Source organism: Bipolaris oryzae, assembly GCF_000523455.1.
Source record: "Bipolaris oryzae ATCC 44560 unplaced genomic scaffold scaffold_9, whole genome shotgun sequence".
Classification (NCBI taxonomy): Eukaryota; Fungi; Ascomycota; class Dothideomycetes; order Pleosporales; family Pleosporaceae; genus Bipolaris; species Bipolaris oryzae.
The window spans coordinates 242,549-260,819 of record NW_006911285.1 but is presented as its reverse complement, the minus strand read 5'-3'; the positions used below and the strand labels follow the sequence as shown (position 1 = coordinate 260,819).

Sequence of the window (18,271 nt, the reverse complement as noted above, 5' to 3'; positions counted from 1 at the left end):
GCCACTGCAGCCACACTTTACTACCCCTGCACGTGTCTTCCACTAGCCACAGATACTCGCCAAGAATTCGCACTCTGGTCACCGCCCTATTTTCTGCCGAAGCTCCAACTTTTTTCTTGACCAGCACTCGACCACCAAACTAAAGCACGCGCTCCGCCCTACGGCTCACGCAGACCTCAGATAACCCGACTTCCAGGTCTGGCAAACGCCATGTCGTCCGATCAGCCCATTGGCGCTCCCTTCACTTTGGCATCGCTATCTAAGCCTGTCGGTTCTACGAATGGACGTGTGCACGCTGCTGGCGTCTGCAGTATTAGCGGCATTAAGAAGAGGAAGCGCACAGAGATTGCCGTCGGCGTTGACGGTGAAGGCGTATCAATCTACAGCGTATGTACTTCACTTTGCGATTTGCGACAGTCACTCAGATTTTCCAGCTCCAAAATCCCCAACTTGTAACCTCGTATGCGCTGCCGCCGAGCGCCACTTTTACAACCGCTCCATATTCCATCTACCGAAAGGGCCCTTCCAAGACTCCAGCGCATCGCTTCACATACGCATCTCTTACCGGTTCGTCGCCCGCTGATAAGCCACAACTCATCTGTTTCCACGACAAGACCAATGGAGAACACACTGAAACTATAAAGACGACGTACACTCCTTCTGCTGCTGCGCGTATCTCCACATTAGACTCACTTCCTGTGGCTCCCGGCGGTTCTTCGAAAGATGCGACTCATGATATCCTTGCGACCTTTGAAAATGGCGATGTCATATGTCTTTCCGCAGACCTGGACACGGTCAGATGGACTGTAAACCTTACATCACTCGTTTCTTCTGGAGAATCTCAAGTCGCGATCGAATACATCACACTCGCTAGCGCCAGGTCTGTGATGCGGGGATTACTTCGAAGCCGACAAGACGTTGCGACAATTTTGGACCCTACCGCAGACAACACATCCGATCTTCTTGACCTTGTGCAGGTGCTCTGTGTCCTTGGTCGCAAGACAAATGGCGCAAGAGCCCTGACACTTTTGCAAGTACAACCAAGGTCTGCGGACCTTGCCACCACTCAGCTCTCGTCTGTAAAACACTTGCTTGCCTTGGACCTTCCTGCGCCGTCAAAAACGTTCCTTTCACAGAATAGTTCTATGCAGATTACTCTGCACGCATCTAGCGGCGCGCTCCATCTCATTGTTAAAGGAACGCTGCTTTCTTACGATCTCTCTGGAACTGTACCAAAGCTTTCTTCCGAGTTCGTTCTTCCTGCGCCAGGCGTCGACGCATTCCTTCGAACCGGGCAGGACGTGATCTTTACTACGTCGCAAGATTTGTGCAGAGTATTTGACGTCAAATACAATTCCCTACAAGCTTTGCAATCAATGGTCGCCAGCGCTTCCGCTTCAGAGCTTACTAGTCCTTCAAAGAAGAGGAAGCACGCACAACCAGAGACCAGTGAACATTCAGCGTCCCCTTGCAGTCTGGTGGCGTACTACGCCGACATTGGTTTGGTGGTAGCTGTTCGAGAAGACGAGGTCTTCGGTATGCAATTTGGAAGTGCAGCACCTCGGAAGCGGGCTAAAACTGAGGGCACTTTGCTCATCGATGCTCTTGGCAAAGGCATTGCACCGGAACGAAAAATTGGTACGGGAATTGATGGCCAAGCTTGGCAAGAGAGGAAGTGGAAACTGAACAAATACGCTGCCAAGGGCAAGATTCCAAAGTTTGAACAACACTTCGCCGCAGATCTGGGCATTGAACTTGAGAATGCCGAAATAGCACAGAAACGTGAAAATGAGGTTTTGGGCGGACCGTTGACTAACGGTGGTGGACCAAGCCTCCCAGAAGATGACACTATGGTCGTCGACAAACTCGATGAGGAGCCTGCAAAGGATGAATTACCTCGGTGGAAGATGCCCACTGCTGTTCCTGGACATCAAAGACAGCAATATCGTCAGTATGCGCTGTATGCACTGAGTAAGATATTCTACTGCACAGATGCTAGCGAAGCCGATCAGGAACCTCGTGAAGTTTTGAAGATTGGTTTCTTCCCACCTAACGTCTTCCAGTGGCTTCTGCAGACCGGCCATCTTACCAAGGAGTCCATTCGTCGATCACTCCTCGATGAAGCAAACGGCCAGATCCAGTCTGTGCCGATTATCACTGACGGCGATATTGTCAAGGCGCTGGTTGATTACGATTCTGATTTGCACATTCTCTCTGCTGTCTTGAATCACACTCAGTTCCTCCCAATCGGCGAAGTCGTTCAGGCTATCAAGCTTCTCATCCAAAGTATAGATGATGAGCCCGAACAAGCTCAAGAAACGAAGCTATTGACCAATGGTACTGCTCCACCCGAAGTCGAAATGGACGTCGATTTCGCCTCTGAGTTAGAGGCAGCCTCGCATGAAATCGATCACGCCCTGTCAGTTCTCGACCATGGTCTCCTGACCCGGAGCCACACCTTGCGGCCTGCACTTATTCGACTACACACTTTCCCTGCCTCGATCATCAGCTCAACACTTCGGTCTATGCTGCCACGACGGGATCTGGAATCACTCATTCGCCTCCTGCATTTTGAATTGAAGAATGGAGGCTGGTCATCACCATTGGGCTTCGTTGATTTCGAAACAGCTGGTGCAGATAATCCTGGAGAGGATCCGGATGATCATGCTGTTTCTATTATTGCTTCCCTACTTTCGAGCACACTTGATGCCATTGGCGCTGGAGCTTGGCTCGCGTCGGTCGGCTCAACCTCTGGATGCGAAAACGGTGACGACATGCTCAAATCATTGAACAAGGATGCATCCGTCGCTCTCAGTGGTTTCTTTGAAGCGCACTTCATTCGTGGTCTACTATCTGAGTTCCTACGCTACGCATCGACGGTGCCTGCTTCAAACAAGCCTTCCGTTCGGACTTTGGAGATGCAGGGCAAGCCGTTTGGAGTCACAAGTAAACTAAATGGAGAGGAGGATTTGCCCATGTTGCCGCTCGGCGCAAAGGCAGACCAGGGTGTAGAAAAGATGAAGAATAGTAAAGGCGGCAAGAAGGAGCAGCGGAGCAAGCGGGAGATGGGCATGCTCATCAGTAAAAAGGTACCAAAGTACAGCTTCGAGCGCATTGTCGTTTGAAATACTGCATTATCGCTGTCAAGTTTCTGTAGCAGCTCAAAATCCTCGTTTTCGCAATTTTAATGAACAAGTACTACCTTTCCCTGTTGATGCCCAGTCTTTCATGGGTGATAGCATACTCTATACGGGTTCATGCATGATAAACGGTGGAAAACGTCCTGTGTATTAAAGGACTACTACCAGGCAAGGGCCCCTAGTCAGTTAATGGCAACGTTGCTATTTTGGTAACAAAAAGCTCTCGACCCCTTCGCAATCCATGTTCTCCATTTCGGCTATAAAATCCATCACCAATATGACAAAGTTTTCGGTTATCTCAAGAACATAAGCATCTAATGACCAAGACTTTTGATCAGCAATGGTTGATGACTATGTATGGTTGAAGAACTGGCTGACATGCAGTTGGCCCAAACCTAAATCGTACGGTGAGCAGATCTGCGGGCCGAATGGCCCTGGCGTATGCATAGGGGGCGTACGCTAAGTTGTAAGTCTCTCTTGGCATGGTGCTTGACCAATTGCAAAGCATACTATGACGTGACTCGGATGTCCCAAGGTGCCGACACGAGCTTCCTGACGGACAATCGGGGAATTGCATAACAATTGGTTGAAGAATTCACCCTTGCTGCCCATCTTCGGCCGACAGTGGCCTGAATGTCTCTCCTCCTCTTTGCATTCTCTTCAGTTTTTGACGTGTAGACTAGTGGGACACACTCGAGTCCTTGCCGTCACAATGGCGTCTTCGGCGACAAAAAGAAATACTGATGAACGAGATGAAGCGGATTCTAACACGACTGCAAGACCGACACCCAGTGAGGAGCCGGAACAACCTACTAGCTATCAACAGAATGTGTCTACAGCAGAAGAGGACGAGAAGAAGAAAGAGAAGAAACCCTCGAAATTGAAAGCAGCATGGGGAAAACTAGGACTGGACGTTCCAACTCTTCTGATGATGGGAAAAGCAGCGTTACCGCCGACTATTGCGCTGGCCATGTATCAAGCAACCGATGTTGCGCAGACATACACGACACTAGGATACCTCACGGCCATTGTATCCATTCTTGGTTTCTGCATCATGCCGCGCGCAAAGTTCATTCAGACTATGACCATGAACCTACTCGCTACTTGTATCGGAGCGGCCCTTGCATTGCTCATGGTATGGACCGGCGTAAAGGCGCGACAACACACGACCGATCCTGCCGTACCTCCACAAGCCTACAATTCTTCTCAGTCTGCTGTTCTTGCAGTTTGGCTATTCTTCCAAATATATGTGGTCAATACTTTGAAAGCAAAGTTTCCTCAACTTGCCTTTCCCACGATAATATATGCCATATTTGTCAACGTTGCGGCAACCAGCGGCTTCTTGTTCCGAACGGTACCGCAGTGCCAGGCATTCGTCCGGAAGCTGTTGGAAACATTCTTAACAGGATTTGCAATTGCGACAGGTGTAAGCTTGTTCATTGTGCCTGTCACATCGCGTAAAGTCGTAATGAAAGAGTTCGCAGGGTACGTTGGATTGCTCAAGAGTGCCCTAGGTGCTCACAAGGCCTATTTCACCAGTCTTGAAACTAGCGATATGTTTGCGCAGAAATATGTGCCAGATACAGGAGACAAGAAGAAAGACGCAAAATCAAAGGTGAAGCCAGAGATTGAGGCCGTCAAGAAGATGACTACAGCACTGCAGCAACTGCACGGCAAACTTTCCGCAGACCTCCCATTTGCGAAACGAGAGGTAGCATTTGGAAAGCTGTCGCCCGACGACTTGGAAGTCACGTTCAAACATCTCAGATCGATTTTGCTACCGGTCCTGGGCTTGGCATCAATTATAGATCTTTTCGAACGCAGCGCGGAAATGAACCACTGGGACGGGCATGAAGACGAGCATGACGAGGCCCTTCGCAGACAAACTGTAAACGAATGGAACGAGATGTTCAGGTTTGCGCACGAGCCGCTTAGCAACATATTTCAAGCTCTTGATGATGGTCTTTCCCATGTTTTCTTGAGACTGCAGCTGGTGAAACCACCGAAGAAGAAAGGAAAGAACCAAGAAGACACGGAGGCAAAAGGTGACTCCGTCAAACCGGGATATGCTGGATTTGCCGATCACTTTCAGAAGCAGGCGGACGCATTCTTCAGTACGAAAGAGACTACACTCCACCACTGGGTCAAAACAAAGGAAATCAAGCTTAGCGATGACTACTTCACATGTCCCTCGGCTATCGATGAGGAGACCTTGAAACTTATCCCTAGTATTACGACAAGGAAGCGGGACCAACGCCAGCTCTTCATGCTTCTCTACATTATGTTCTTGCTTCATTCGACAAGTCGCTCAACGCTCGAACTTGTAAAATTTGCCGACAGTAAAGACCAAGCGACCATGAAGAACAAGCTCATCTGGCCAGGTGGGCGACGCTTCAAGAAGTGGCTGAAGAGCATTTTCCAAAGTCAAGACGCAAACTCAGAAGATGAGACGACGGTCGCTGGATTCGACAGGAACAAGACTACTGTATACATGGGAGAGGCATTCAATAAAAAGAAGGACCCAGAACATTTACCACCCGCCAATGCATGGGAAAGATTTGGAGACCGGTTACGCGGAATTCCGGCCTTTCTCCGCAGTCCTGAATCAGCCTTTGGATTCCGTGCTGCTTGTGCAACAATGAGCTTAGCTATTGTAGCCTTCCTGCGGCCGACGCAAAGGTTCTTCGTCGAACAGCGTTTGGTGTGGGCTTTGATCATGGTTGCCATTTCCATGACACCCACTGCAGGCCAGGCAATTTTCCAGTTCATACTACGTATTAGCGGAACAGCTGTAGCGATGATCTTTGCGTGGCTCATCTGGTATATTCCCGCTCAGAAGACGCCTGGTGTACTTGTTTTCCTTTGGGTTTTCGTTGCGATTGGATTTTACATTCCACTGAAGCGTTTAGACTTGGTCATTGTTGGAATTATTAGCGTTGTCACTGCTACCATGATTGTCGGCTACGAACTCCAGGTTCGCAAGATTGGCGAACAAGCAGTCATAGCAGGGACAGGCCAACCTGCATATGCCATCTACATCCTAGGCCCTTACCGTCTGGCCACTGTTATTGCCGGTCTTGCAGTAGCATTTTTCTGGACAATCTTTCCTTACCCAATCACCGAGCACTCTGCTGTCCGGCAGCAGCTTGGTGGTGCATTGTATCTCTCTGCAAATCTGTTTTCCATCATGCACGAGCAGGTCATGGGTCGTATTCGAGGAGAACTCGGCGGCGAAGAAGACAGTAAAAAAGACAGCCCAGGATACCAGCTAATCAAGGCCCGCAACAAGGTCTTTGCCAAGCAGATGCTCACTCTCCAAGGATTGAAGATGCATGCGGGCTTCGTGCGGTGGGAATTCCCACTCGGAGGCAAGTTTCCTCGAGAGGAATACGAAAAGATTATCACATATGTCGAGAAGTACGTACCACACCTTCTCCTCGAACCTCCCCCGCCGCCAGAAGCTAACAAACCACAACAGCATCGTCAACTACACAGCCCTCCTTGGCTACACCTCCGAAGCCTTCACGCACCCCTCACTAACCCAGCCGCAATCTTCGGACCCAAACCTCAAAGACCCCAACAGCAAAGCCCAATGGATCCACGACCTCCGCCGCGTAATCTCCGACGCAAAAGTAACATCCCACGAAACAACCTCCTTACTCGCCATGCTCTCCTCCTCCATCACAAACGCCCAACCTTTACCTCCTTACCTCCGCTCTCCCCCCGGCGCCCAGCTCTCGCGCAAACTCGAAATAGTCGATCCGGAGATCCTCAGTCTCAAACATATTACCGAACCGGGCTACGCGGCGTTTGCAGTCATGGCGGTTAGCACAAGGTGCATTAATATGGAGGTTGAGCGGCTGTTGAAGGCGGTGAAAGGGTTGGTGGGGGAGTTGGATTTTTCGTTTCATATTGTTAGTACGAGGGAGGTGGAGGGGGAGTCGAGGGAGACGCTGGTGCAGAGGAGTAGTAGGAAGATGGATTAAACGTCTTGTTATTTAAGATGGATCTTGTGTAAATGGCTCTTTTTTTCTTTCTTTCTTTCTTTCTTTCTTTTGGTTGCCTTTTGTATAGCTTGAGGCATAGATGGGTGAGATGGGAGAGAGTATATAATGCGCGCGCGTGTGTGTGTGTATGAGAAGCGAGGATACCTTTTAGGGTCTTATCGGGGAAGTTGAAACGATACCCATACAATTTTCAGCGAAGCAAAGAAGAGGTGTGTCTTCATAAAGAATGTTCTAATTATTACTACTCATTCAAACTATTCTAAATCGCATTATTTCGTTCATGTACCCTATCCTTTTCTTCCCCCTACCAACACTACTATTGTGAGTTTTTTCTCTTTTCATCAAGACATGACTTTTCTACCCTCTCGTTTTCTTCGTCGCCTCTTTTTTCGAACAAGAAGCGTGTTCGTCTATTTGCATCCTACTGCCTTTGCCGAGCGAATCGGCTTGAACGCACCAAATGTCTTGCAATCGCCGCCAACCGTGTTGATAGTGATGGCATTGCCTTTGCATCCGTCGTTGTCGTATGCAGTAACTATTCAACTCTGTCAGTATACATACTTCTTTTCTTTATACATCTCCTTTGCATCGCTTGGGATAGGCAAAGAAAGAGAGATAAAAACTTACCACTGCATCCACTTGGCAACTTGGCAAGATTATCCGCGGTAATCTTGAATGAATCGGTGTTTCCGCTGAAAATTGGCGAGGTACCGAAGCAATCGCCGTTGATGGGGATGTACGAGACTGATACACCTGAGCTGGTGCAGGTTTGGCCGCCCCAGATGCTGAGGGGTACACCGTTGTCGAGGCTCGAGGAGGAGGTGGCTAGAGGTGCGGCGGTGGCGCTAGAGAAGAGGGCCGCGAGGAGAAGAGTAGTGAAGCTCATTTTTGCGTGGTAGTAGAGGAAATCTGGGAGAGAGATTTTGGGGTGGAGGAAGGGAGTATAAGAGATTTATTTGGAGGTTTGTAAAGGTCGGTGTGTAGGAGATGTGTTGATTGTCTGAAGGAAGATAGCGAAGATGTAGGATAGACGCTTTCTTTTTATACATCTGTCAATGACTACACTGCAGAGCATATTTCGTAGGAGTTGCATGGATACTCTCGTTCTTTTCCGGCTAAGGAAAGGAGTCTTACCGTTTGAATGCACTTGCCCAACCTTTCCGCGGCGGTTGCATTATTGGCAATTGCAGTAGTCACAGGCCCACCACTAGTGGGTTGCATGGTTGGTGGGCGTGAGCGGGACACGGTGAGGCTCGCGGTTACCTGCTCCGTGCTGCATCTTCATCATGGACGAGGCCTTTTTGGTCGACAGGATCCGACGAGATCCGTTTGTTCTTTTTAGCGAGCGGTACAGTCAGCATAGGCTATGCAAGCCGCGGTATCCCGAATAGCAACACCAAGGTGTCTAGGTGCGATCCTGGCTCGTTTGTGTTTTGCCTGTAAGCCAACTTGAACATGGCGGGCGGAGAAGCTTCCGTAAAAACGTTGTGGTGGCTGAAAGTCTAACGTTGGACTTTGACCACCACACCGACTTAATCTTCGTTTGTTTGCGCCCTTGATTTCCCCCTTGATTCTTGAGTTCGAATTTCCAGAACGATGAGAAAGGAATAGGTAGTGTGCATTATTGACACACCAGTATAGCGTGATGCAGTAGTTGCAACTTTGTCGGCTGACTAGTACTCGTAAGTTTGACCATCGGCTGTATATGCTGGCTACTAGCCCGAGCCGTAAAATCAGTTCGCCTATGTATGCATGGTTGACCAAAAACATGCCAAAAGTCGGGCCTATTGATAGGAATCACATCTCCAATACTCGCGTCTTGTCAAAGATCGTCCCGCATCCATCGTGTAACGTGCCAGCCATGAGGTTCGTCATAGCAGGTAGATTGAAGAACGCCTAGCGCCTTACGTGTAACCATGGGCTGCTGGATACATAGGTTGTTTTCCTTTGACATGTCATTTGCCAAATGAAGACTGACAATGCGCTCTTCCTGTAGCCTAGACGCTGCTGCTGCGCCTTGAATGAAAATTGAACTGTGGGTGAGGGTCTAGACAAAGTCCTTGCAGAGACTATCTACTGCAAGCAGTATTTACCCATTCCTTTGCACATGCAAAGTCCGTAGTACATGTGTGCGCCTTTTCGAACCAGCTGCCTGGTGCTAGACCGGGCGGTGATAGTCGTTGACATGACATCGGCGTTCGTTACCGGATGTGGATCTGCACTGCGAGCCCTAGTAATAGTGGATCTCTCAAGACTAAGTAGACGTTCCGTGCCGCGCGCTAAGCCCCAAGGAATGCAAAAGGACGCAAGGCGAATCAGAATGTGCTTGACGATGATGTGTTTTAAGCCCGAATGCAAGCCGAGCAAGTGGCTGGCATATTGGCAGAATAGGGTGTTGTTGCGAGACTTTGCCCCTTCATCCAATCCTCTTTCTCTTTAATTCCACGCTTCAAGTCCTCTTCGTTGACTAACTCATGGCAGGATCGGAGGTGGACCATCATGCTGGGTGCATCGCCGAAAGAGGCTCGGAGGATCTGACAACACGCCATCCTGATCCACATGCTAAAAAATTTACATAACCACCGATCATGTTTTTCAGCCTCAGAGAACAGATGCGAAGACCGTGCACTTAACCATAGGCTGAATAGGAGCGAGCAGAGGACTTGATTCCAGGTGCTGGCACTGGAGTCGTGATACCAAGATGTTTAACCAAGCGGCGATATGTTTAGAATTGACGTTGGGCTGTTGGGGAATGGGTGCGGTCGGCGATGCAGCTGAATGTGCGGCTTATCCATTAGAATCCTGAATTCCAGCAGGGTGGTAGTCCGGCCTGCTCCGGTACAGGCTAAATTGATTCAAGAAGCTAGTTATGCCGCTTGAATTCTTGAGTGCATACTTTGACTTGGAATCCGGGTTGGTGGATGAGCGAGAAATGAAGAGCTCGATGGAAAACCATCTGAGATTGATGAGGCTGATGTTCATCACCCCATCCCACCCCACCCAGCCGTGTCCAACTATTGCCGTGGGGGTTACCCGCTGCACATTATGACCAAAAACCGAACGGACGACATGAGCTTAACTCACGGAAGCGCTAGTCACCCGCTCTCCACCATCCTTGCATAACGAATGCCTAACGCTGGTTCCTGTCGTTGCTGTCTTCACCGCATATCTAGCTGACGAGAGAGACGAGTCACTATAGATAAGAATTTAATTTGAAAATCCTAATGTGCTGCCGTATGCTGGCCGACCAGATCGCACACAAGGTTAGCTTTTGCGCAATCTTCTTGCATTCCGTGTGTAGTGAACCTGATTGTAGGGTTGGCATATACGTCAAGCCGGTGACTATTTTTACCACACAACATTTACTCTTGCGTCTCCTTCGTCACCACTGGTCATGGGTCTAAATCTGGCTCTGTCTTTGAGCCACGTCTCCTTCAATCCCGTAACAAGGTTGATATTTCCTTTCCAGCAATCAGCTCCACGCTCATCTTGCCCTGTATGCATCAACCAAACAACCCTGCGCCTGCCAAGACGGCGTAAGAGTACTCCGTGACTCCATGAGATAAACTTGGTATAGCGGGCTGCCATGCCTATTCGTTCTTTGGTTGGCGCCCTCTTCATTGTCTCAGTGACCATTGTCTGACCGCAGTCTTCAATGAAGACATAAGTAGGCGACACGCGGTAGACTCGCCAGCCATATTGTGCAGCCTCGTCTTTGAAAAAACCCGGGTTTTTTGGAATGGCCATCGTAGCAGGGCCTGATGCTCCGCAAACAGAACCCTCGATATGGCCGATTGCAGTTTTGTATAACATGACAAATAAGCGCTGAGAGCTCATAAAAGGCACAATACGCGAGTGCTCGAGTTGCTTTGGCGGACTACGGGCCGCAGGGAGGCATTTCTGACGTCAAGTAAGCTGTGTGGCTGATATCGAGCAATGCGGGTTCTACTTACGCTGCTGATGACAGCGTATTCGCTATCGACAAGACGCTTCAACATGACCTGCTGCGTCTCTGCGTCTGCAGCTGCCAGCCTAGCTTTCATAAAGACAAGTTCCAGGATTGCAATGGATCGAAAGATAACGTAGTCTCTCAAAGCAAGCTCCGAAGATCCTTTCAAAACAACAGCAATGTAAATCAACGAGAAGAAGTTGACGAATGGCGTGTCTGACCAAATAAATCGCCCTGCACGCCGAAGAGCCATGATGGGCATAACAAAACTCTTCTTCTTGCATGCTACTGCAGCGGATGCTAGGAACGCCAGGCCGAACGTAGCTGCAATTAGCGCATTCAGTACTCCTGTTGGAAGAGTCAAGTTCATGGCGATCGCGGAAGCAAGCGAGGCTATCAAGAGGATAAACCCGGTGTTTGTAAAGTACAGCTCAGCCAGCTCGCCGTCTTGATCTCTGGAGAATACGGATGTGTAGCCGTCAAGCATGACAGAAGTATCGATAGCAGCCTTGTCTTTAGCAAGAATGAATATGTGGTAAAGGACGGCTGTGCCATTACTGACTTCTTTTAGGAAGACGGTTATGCACGAATGCAACAGCAATGCGCTGGCAAAGTTGATTTCCTGCTTCCATGGGACGGGCGACATGGTTATTACAGGAGAGAGGGGGAAAGAGAACGAAGCAAGGGAGAGGCGAGATTGCGGCTAGCAAGGCCGGATGGGGGCCTCGCTGGAGGAGGCCTGGTTGTCCGTATGTGTGCATAGTGGCGCAGATGCTGCTAACTATAAGGAGAGGATGTCCCAGCGCCACCACTGGAGTGGTTGCATGAAATGTATTGTAGATTGTCTCATCCATCTTGAACGTTAAAGGAGACAATTGTAATCTGCTTGCTGCTGGGCCAGCTGACTTGCTGTAAAAGCGCGGAACGTCGAAGAACGAGAAAAAATTGCACGGAAGCTGTAAATTTGCGACGAGAACCCGTAATCTGTGTAGCTCGATCGTCTCGGATAGTAATTGTTATATATGGCTACCATGGCGATTGTGATAACCCCACTTTTGATAGAAAGCCCGATTCTTCTTCATGAATGCCACCCAAAACGCCATATTGCAATGCATGTTCCCTCTGCTATATGATACATCATGCCTCTTTCTGCTTGCTGCCCCTCACCTAAACTTGGCGGTGCCCGGTATATCCTTAATCTCTTCAAACTTGGTGCCCATCTTGACTACACTATATCTGATAAGGCGCGGGTCCAAACTCATGGTCCTGCGCAAGGCGTGCTGAGCGCGGGCACTGGCATCGAAGCGCATAATGAAGTGGTGGCCGTAGTGATGTGTCGATTGCAGCTTCTTGGCTGGTTTGGGGAGCAGAAAAGTGCCCCAGTTGGAGACGCCGCGCACAACGCCTTGCTGATCGAGAACGATTTTTCCGGCGGTTTTGGCGATTCTAAACAAGAGGCATGGTCAGACGAGAGTGCATTTCGAGCGGTAGCTCCATGGTAAATGGGGATTTACTCTTTGACTTCGGAGAGGCGGCCAGGCCGTACCTGAGGCACTCGTCAGCACATTGGCACATCGTGGGCAACTCAATGCGAATAATTGTTTCGTACCACTCCGATCATTTCGTACAGCATGTCTGGCGTCGGATTGCGCGCGGGTCGCGTGTGTTTGTCAGTCTGGATGCCCGCCCTCTCCGTCGCAAAAAGTGTTCGAAAGCGGCCAACCTTTCCGCCAAACCGCGGAAGCGCCCCACTTTTTTTACCAGGTCTTGGCGCGGCCGATTCACTGCTGCTATCTTGCCTATTTCGCCAAAGCTTCCCTCGATATACCTCTGAAGCTCCCGGTTTTTTCTTTCTCTTGCTACACTCACTGAAAAAATGGCCGCCCGTCTCTCCATCGCTCTCGCCGCCCGTCGAATCTCTTCCGTGGCTGCGAGGAGGCCCTCGCTAATTGTATCTCAGAAGTGGCAGCAGGTTGCTCCAAAGCAACGGCTATTCTCGGTATCTGCCGCACGTACGTTACTCCCGTACCGTAATTGAGTCGCAACCATACGACTCACGACTTTATGCTTCAGGCTGACATTTCGCACAGTCAAGGAGAAGAGGTATACCGAGGACCACGAGTGGATTGAGCTGTCCGCTGATGGCAAGACATGTACGTCGACTTGCTTCAATCTCCCCGCAATCCCCGCATTGCCAAACCCCAACATACATATTTTCTGCTCTGTCGCACAAAAGACGTATAAAATGGGTCGCGCACGCTGACATATTGCAACATATAGGCACTCTCGGCATCTCAGAATACGCAGCCAAAGCCCTCGGTGACGTTGTCTACATTGAGCTTCCACAGGTCGACATGGAGGTGGCCGAGGGCGACGTTATCGGCGCCGTTGAGTCTGTAAAGTCGGCTTCGGACATTCTCACCCCCATCGCTGGTGTTGTTTCTGAAGTCAACGAGGCGTTGGAGACCGCGCCAGGCAGTGTCAACAAGGACCCCGAGGGCGATGCCTGGGTCGCAAAGATCGCTGTGTCAGCGGAGCCTAAGGGCAAGACCATGAGCAAGGAAGAGTATGCCACCTTTACTGAAGAGTAAAAACTCCAGAGCAACATAGGGACAGGCTACATGGGTGGATAATACAAGATACCTGCGCACCATCTTCAACAAGGCGCGCCCAATGTAACATAAATTTCACATCCGGATCTCGGTTGCGTCATAAGGTCATTAAATAGTCCGCCGACAACAACCAATTCTGCTGCATTTTCGGATGTCTGCATCACTTCTGACCCCTGTCTTCTATCACAATGATCACTCTCGCGTGCTTACTTGCTGTCTTTTTAAAACGCCTTTATGTTCTTCAAGCCCCCGTACACTACTAGGCGTCACCCTAAGCATGCCGTTTGCAAAGAACTAACAAACAGTTTCCACTTCACCTCTACTATATGCCACGATACACCACATACTCCTTACTCCGCCCTACCTTTCTCCCCTTGGATCTCCTTGAAGCTCGCAGTAACGCAAATACATGTCTCGTTTTCTTTAAACATTAATCTACACATATTCGTGGAGATGCCTTTACATCGGATTGCCTTTGAATACTCTGTGACGTCAATTCTGAGTATACGCAATCGTACGCTAACTCTGACCCTTGAGAGCGACCAACATGTACTGCAAAGTCTTGGTTGGACAATGTGGTGAAGAAAAAGAGGCGTTGGCTACCAATCGAAGATGAGTGGTCAACGGCTATGGCCGGTATTTTACTAGTTACTCGCATGCCCAAGGAGCCAAGACCACTGGGTTCGAGGGCTCCACCAACTTAATCGCGGAATACGTAGTCCCTGTGCTTGTGCAGGCGGCAAAGTATGGTTTGTGACTCGAATTGAGCACATGGCGATGGTATGTCTCAGGCCAAGTACATAACTTGGATTTGATATGAGCTCCGTCTGACGTCATTTGGTTCATCCATATTACCACAACCGCCTCAGCCCCTCAACTCCATGGCACCTGCCCGCGACTGATTCTGACTACCACTCTGCTTAGAGGAAGTTCAATAGAACATATGCTGATGGGATTTCGACCTCCCGAACCATGCCCAGGTCATCATATTCTCTCACGGTGACAACCATTCATGCTTGTATGGAGGGTTGGGCATACCGGAAAATATTTGGATTTTGTAACTTCCGAGGTGAATTTCCTTGCTGATGTGGCATCCCAGGTTATTAAACGAAACCGATACAGTTTGCATACGCGTAGAAAGCCATCTCTGCGACAAGTCCTACTGCACATGAGCCTAGAGGTTTCGTGGAAGAAGGTCTTTATAAATATCAAAATATCAGCGGCTACGCAACTTACCAGGTAACTCGCAGAGGAATGCAAATAGGGCCATAGAGAACCAAGTCACAAGGCTACAAAGACACGCACTCTTTGACACGGTCTTAATCACCAGAGGTCGCTAAGTAACCCATAAGAATCGTCGATGACCCTGAAGATCAAACCAAAAATAGTATTCTTACGCGACAGACTAACTGAAATGTAGCGAGAGGGATCAGCAAGGCCGGTTCTTGATGGATGTACCATACTTGTAGCCTGGGTGAAGGATAAAAAAGCTATGAGGTAAGACTTTCGTCAGACACACCGCATACTATTACAACCGTGACCCACCCCGCTCTTTGTAAAACTACAATTAGCTTGCTACACCTCTAGACATGCGTACACACAAAAAAAAGGCTATCTAGCACAACGAACACAAAATGCCAAGCTCTATCAATATCGGTTCCCTCCGCGAAAGGAAAACAATCCAGCAACTTCCCATCCCCGCTCGAAAAGGGCACAACGCAATATTAAACTCGGATTACATCCATGACATTATTGAGGCAATCGGCACGTGGGGCTGCCAGCGATTGGTCATAGTACACTCCAAAGCTCTGGACGAGAACACCGATGTTGTCAAGAAACTGAAAGAGAAACTGGGCTTCCTTGCAGTAGCCTCCAAGTCCGGTATTGGCGCACACTCACCCTACGATGATGTTTTGGAAATAGCAAGATTAATACGCGAGAATGACGCAGATTGTCTTGTCAGCATCGGAAGCAGCAGCTACTCGGACGCATGCAAGATTGCCCGCTTGATGCATGCCAACCTTGCCGCGGGTAATCTCACAGTAGAAGAAATGGAAGCCCTGGTTGATCAAGAGAAAGGAAAAGCAGATGGGCTGAAAGACCCAAACGTCAAACTCATTGTTGTGCCAACCAGTCTTTCTGCCAGCGAGTGGAATAATAATTCGTCAGCAACAAATCCCCAGACACTTAAGAAGCAGCATTTTGCCAGCGAGCACGCAGCCCCAGATATGATCTTGCTCGATCCAGAGATAGCAGCTACATCGCCTCGGAAACTCTGGCTTTCAAGCGGTATACGTGCGGTGGATCACTGCATCGAAACAGTAGGTGTTTCTTCCCCTCTTCAAATGACAACAAGAAACCCCTCCAAAACAAAACACTCGCTAATTTACAACTCTCTCCCTTTATGTAGATGTTGAATGACCGCTGCACAGGAGACACATTCTTCCAAATGGAAAATGCCCTCCAAACACTCTTGCGCGGCCTAAAAGCCTATAAGATGGGCGAAGCAGATAACAAGCACTCTGAGCTCCTGGAGGGCATCGCAAATTGCCAGCTCGGGGCTCGAGACGCTATGATGGGACTGATGCTGTGGGATATCCCAATGGGGCTTTCGCATGCTATTGGGCACCAGTTGGGCAGTACTTGCGGCGTTATGCATGGTATTACTTCATGTGTGATGCTTGCTCCTGTGCTAAGGTATATGGCGGACAGGTCGGATAGGCAGAGGGAGGCCCAAAAGCGGGTGCTGGAGGTTTGGAACAGGGCGTTGTGTGCTGAGGAGGATGATCTCGCGGATGCGGTAGGCGATTTTGTGAAGTATCTTGGATTGCCGAGTACGCTCAAGGAGGTCGGTGTTGAGAAGCAAGAGGATATTGATAAGGTGGCTGAAAGTACCCTGACGGATGTGTTTGGGGCCATGGAGGGCATGGCCGGAAAGGAAGATTTGCTTGCCATTTTGGACTCTGCAAGAGGCTAAACGACATCATAGGCCTCGTTTTGTCTTGATCTTATTTTTTTTGTTATATCTCTTCAATCTACTCATTCAGCGAGACACTCTCTTCCCAGTCGGAAAATACAACTCCCTCAGATCCCCCAGCGGCAACTCCTCAAACGCCGCCACATCCTCGACAATCACATTCGCCAATTCTGCAGGCAACTGTCCCTTCCCCGCCCTCCTCACCGTCCTCCAAATCTCATGGATCCTACTACTCTCCCTAAGAAACTGCCTCGACCGCCGAAACCAACCCACCTCAAACCAGTCGGCCTGCGCACCCTCATAGATAGGTACCTCCCACTTCCTCGTCTCCTCAACATCCATCTGCCCCCAAATGGGCACCAACACCTGCGCCTTGGCCAGCACCCTGACAATCGGCCCCGTCGCCTGATCCCACGGCACCACCCTCGTCACCTCGCGCGCCTTCTCCTCCCTCTCACAAATCTCCTTTTGCTGCCGTTGCTCAGACGGCGGATCCCACATATCCACACAAATCCTCAACAACGCATCGTCAAGAATCCAATACAAACTCTCTCTCTGACTATTCAGAAAGCGCTCGAGCCCGACGCCCGGATGCCGCAGCACATGCACGCCCCAGTCGACCAGCAGACACGCGGCGGCAGCCCACGAGCCCGACGCCACGACGCTGGCAAAATGGCGCACGGTGGCTGCGAATTCGCGGGTGCGGTGGAACAGCGTGGTGTAGATACGCGGGATGCTGGAGAGGCCGTGCAGATCGGCTAGGATGGTGGTGTTCATGCTAGCGATGTCGCGGGTCAGGGCCAGGGCGGCGGCTGTGGGGGACCATGTTGTGTGTGGGAGGGGTGCGAAGAAGGGGGATGGGGTTGTGGGTTTTGGAATAGCACTACTACTATTACTGCCACTGCTGCTGGTGCTGCTGGTGCTGCTGGTGCTGGTGCTTGCTGCGTGCGAGGAGCTAGTACTAGATGAGGACGATGAGGATGGAGAAGGTTGCTGCAATAGTGATGGCAGCATGGTGTGAGACAGGGAACAAGGTATGTAAGGGTCCTTGTGACTGCTTGCGCTGCTTTTTTTTCCTGGGGTACAAGGCCAAATGCCGTGGTAGGGGTGCGGGTTGCGTGTCCCTGCGAACCAGACCTCGTTGTCGGCGGGTGCCCCGGGAATAGATAGTGGTATTACGTCATCAAGTGCTGCAGCTAGTGGGTGTATTTCTGCGTGCAGATACGGTGTACGTTTTGAATGTAGCTTTGGATTCAACACCAGGAGATAATGACAACGGATTTGATGTATAGCGGTATGTTGATTTTAGCCCCACCCGACACGTGATAGGGTTCGTATACTACAAGGTTAGACGAGATTAATGGACCCTGAACAGGCCAGTCTTACCCATGTTTTAAGGTGGGGCTAAGTACTTATCAATACGATATCAGGACTGGGTCATGATTTCTTCTTTTTTCCCTCTTTACACGGTATGACCATACAGTACTCCATCAGACCAAGTTCAGAGGAGGTTGTAGTGGATGAAAACCCGCATGTGTCAAATATCATTTGTTGACGTCGCAAACTTGGTACAACTATTTACTGAG

General features: G+C 49.8%; 9 protein-coding genes across 9 annotated transcripts; 5 read left to right on the top strand and 4 right to left on the bottom strand.

Annotated features, from left to right (window-relative positions):
* Positions 1-210: 210 nt before the first annotated feature.
* COCMIDRAFT_22533 (uncharacterized protein) lies at positions 211-3,125 on the top strand (the record flags this gene model as incomplete). Its single annotated transcript, XM_007685330.1, has 2 exons — positions 211-387; positions 426-3,125. 2 exons carry the CDS (start codon positions 211-213, stop codon positions 3,123-3,125), a joined length of 2,877 nt encoding a protein of 958 aa, XP_007683520.1.
* Positions 3,126-3,852: 727 nt separating this feature from the next.
* COCMIDRAFT_1383 (uncharacterized protein) lies at positions 3,853-7,126 on the top strand (the record flags this gene model as incomplete). Its single annotated transcript, XM_007685309.1, has 2 exons — positions 3,853-6,557; positions 6,619-7,126. 2 exons carry the CDS (start codon positions 3,853-3,855, stop codon positions 7,124-7,126), a joined length of 3,213 nt encoding a protein of 1,070 aa, XP_007683499.1.
* A 431-nt stretch (positions 7,127-7,557) lies between these two features.
* On the bottom strand, positions 7,558-8,033 carry COCMIDRAFT_1382 (uncharacterized protein; the record flags this gene model as incomplete). Its single annotated transcript, XM_007685308.1, has 2 exons — positions 7,558-7,682; positions 7,775-8,033. The coding sequence occupies 2 exons, from the start codon at positions 8,031-8,033 to the stop codon at positions 7,558-7,560; spliced, it is 384 nt and encodes a 127-aa protein (XP_007683498.1).
* Positions 8,034-8,288: 255 nt separating this feature from the next.
* COCMIDRAFT_83408 (uncharacterized protein) lies at positions 8,289-8,538 on the top strand (the record flags this gene model as incomplete). The annotated part of the gene is given in 2 exon segments (XM_007685401.1): positions 8,289-8,451; positions 8,471-8,538. 2 exon segments carry the CDS (start codon positions 8,289-8,291, stop codon positions 8,536-8,538), a joined length of 231 nt encoding a protein of 76 aa, XP_007683591.1.
* A 1,957-nt stretch (positions 8,539-10,495) lies between these two features.
* Positions 10,496-11,742, bottom strand: COCMIDRAFT_83437 (uncharacterized protein; the record flags this gene model as incomplete). Its single annotated transcript, XM_007685400.1, has 3 exons — positions 10,496-10,737; positions 10,792-11,047; positions 11,101-11,742. 3 exons carry the CDS (start codon positions 11,740-11,742, stop codon positions 10,496-10,498), a joined length of 1,140 nt encoding a protein of 379 aa, XP_007683590.1.
* A 517-nt stretch (positions 11,743-12,259) lies between these two features.
* On the bottom strand, positions 12,260-12,729 carry COCMIDRAFT_32766 (uncharacterized protein; the record flags this gene model as incomplete). The annotated part of the gene is made up of 3 exons (XM_007685344.1): positions 12,260-12,542; positions 12,611-12,642; positions 12,706-12,729. 3 exons carry the CDS (start codon positions 12,727-12,729, stop codon positions 12,260-12,262), a joined length of 339 nt encoding a protein of 112 aa, XP_007683534.1.
* A 243-nt stretch (positions 12,730-12,972) lies between these two features.
* On the top strand, positions 12,973-13,687 carry COCMIDRAFT_22528 (uncharacterized protein; the record flags this gene model as incomplete). The annotated part of the gene is made up of 3 exons (XM_007685329.1): positions 12,973-13,108; positions 13,187-13,249; positions 13,377-13,687. 3 exons carry the CDS (start codon positions 12,973-12,975, stop codon positions 13,685-13,687), a joined length of 510 nt encoding a protein of 169 aa, XP_007683519.1.
* A 1,655-nt stretch (positions 13,688-15,342) lies between these two features.
* On the top strand, positions 15,343-16,685 carry COCMIDRAFT_83311 (uncharacterized protein; the record flags this gene model as incomplete). The annotated part of the gene is made up of 2 exons (XM_007685399.1): positions 15,343-16,029; positions 16,119-16,685. The coding sequence occupies 2 exons, from the start codon at positions 15,343-15,345 to the stop codon at positions 16,683-16,685; spliced, it is 1,254 nt and encodes a 417-aa protein (XP_007683589.1).
* A 66-nt stretch (positions 16,686-16,751) lies between these two features.
* COCMIDRAFT_22526 (uncharacterized protein) lies at positions 16,752-17,699 on the bottom strand (the record flags this gene model as incomplete). Its single annotated transcript, XM_007685328.1, has 1 exon — positions 16,752-17,699. The coding sequence occupies one exon, from the start codon at positions 17,697-17,699 to the stop codon at positions 16,752-16,754; it is 948 nt and encodes a 315-aa protein (XP_007683518.1).
* Between the last annotated feature and the right edge of the window lie 572 nt (positions 17,700-18,271).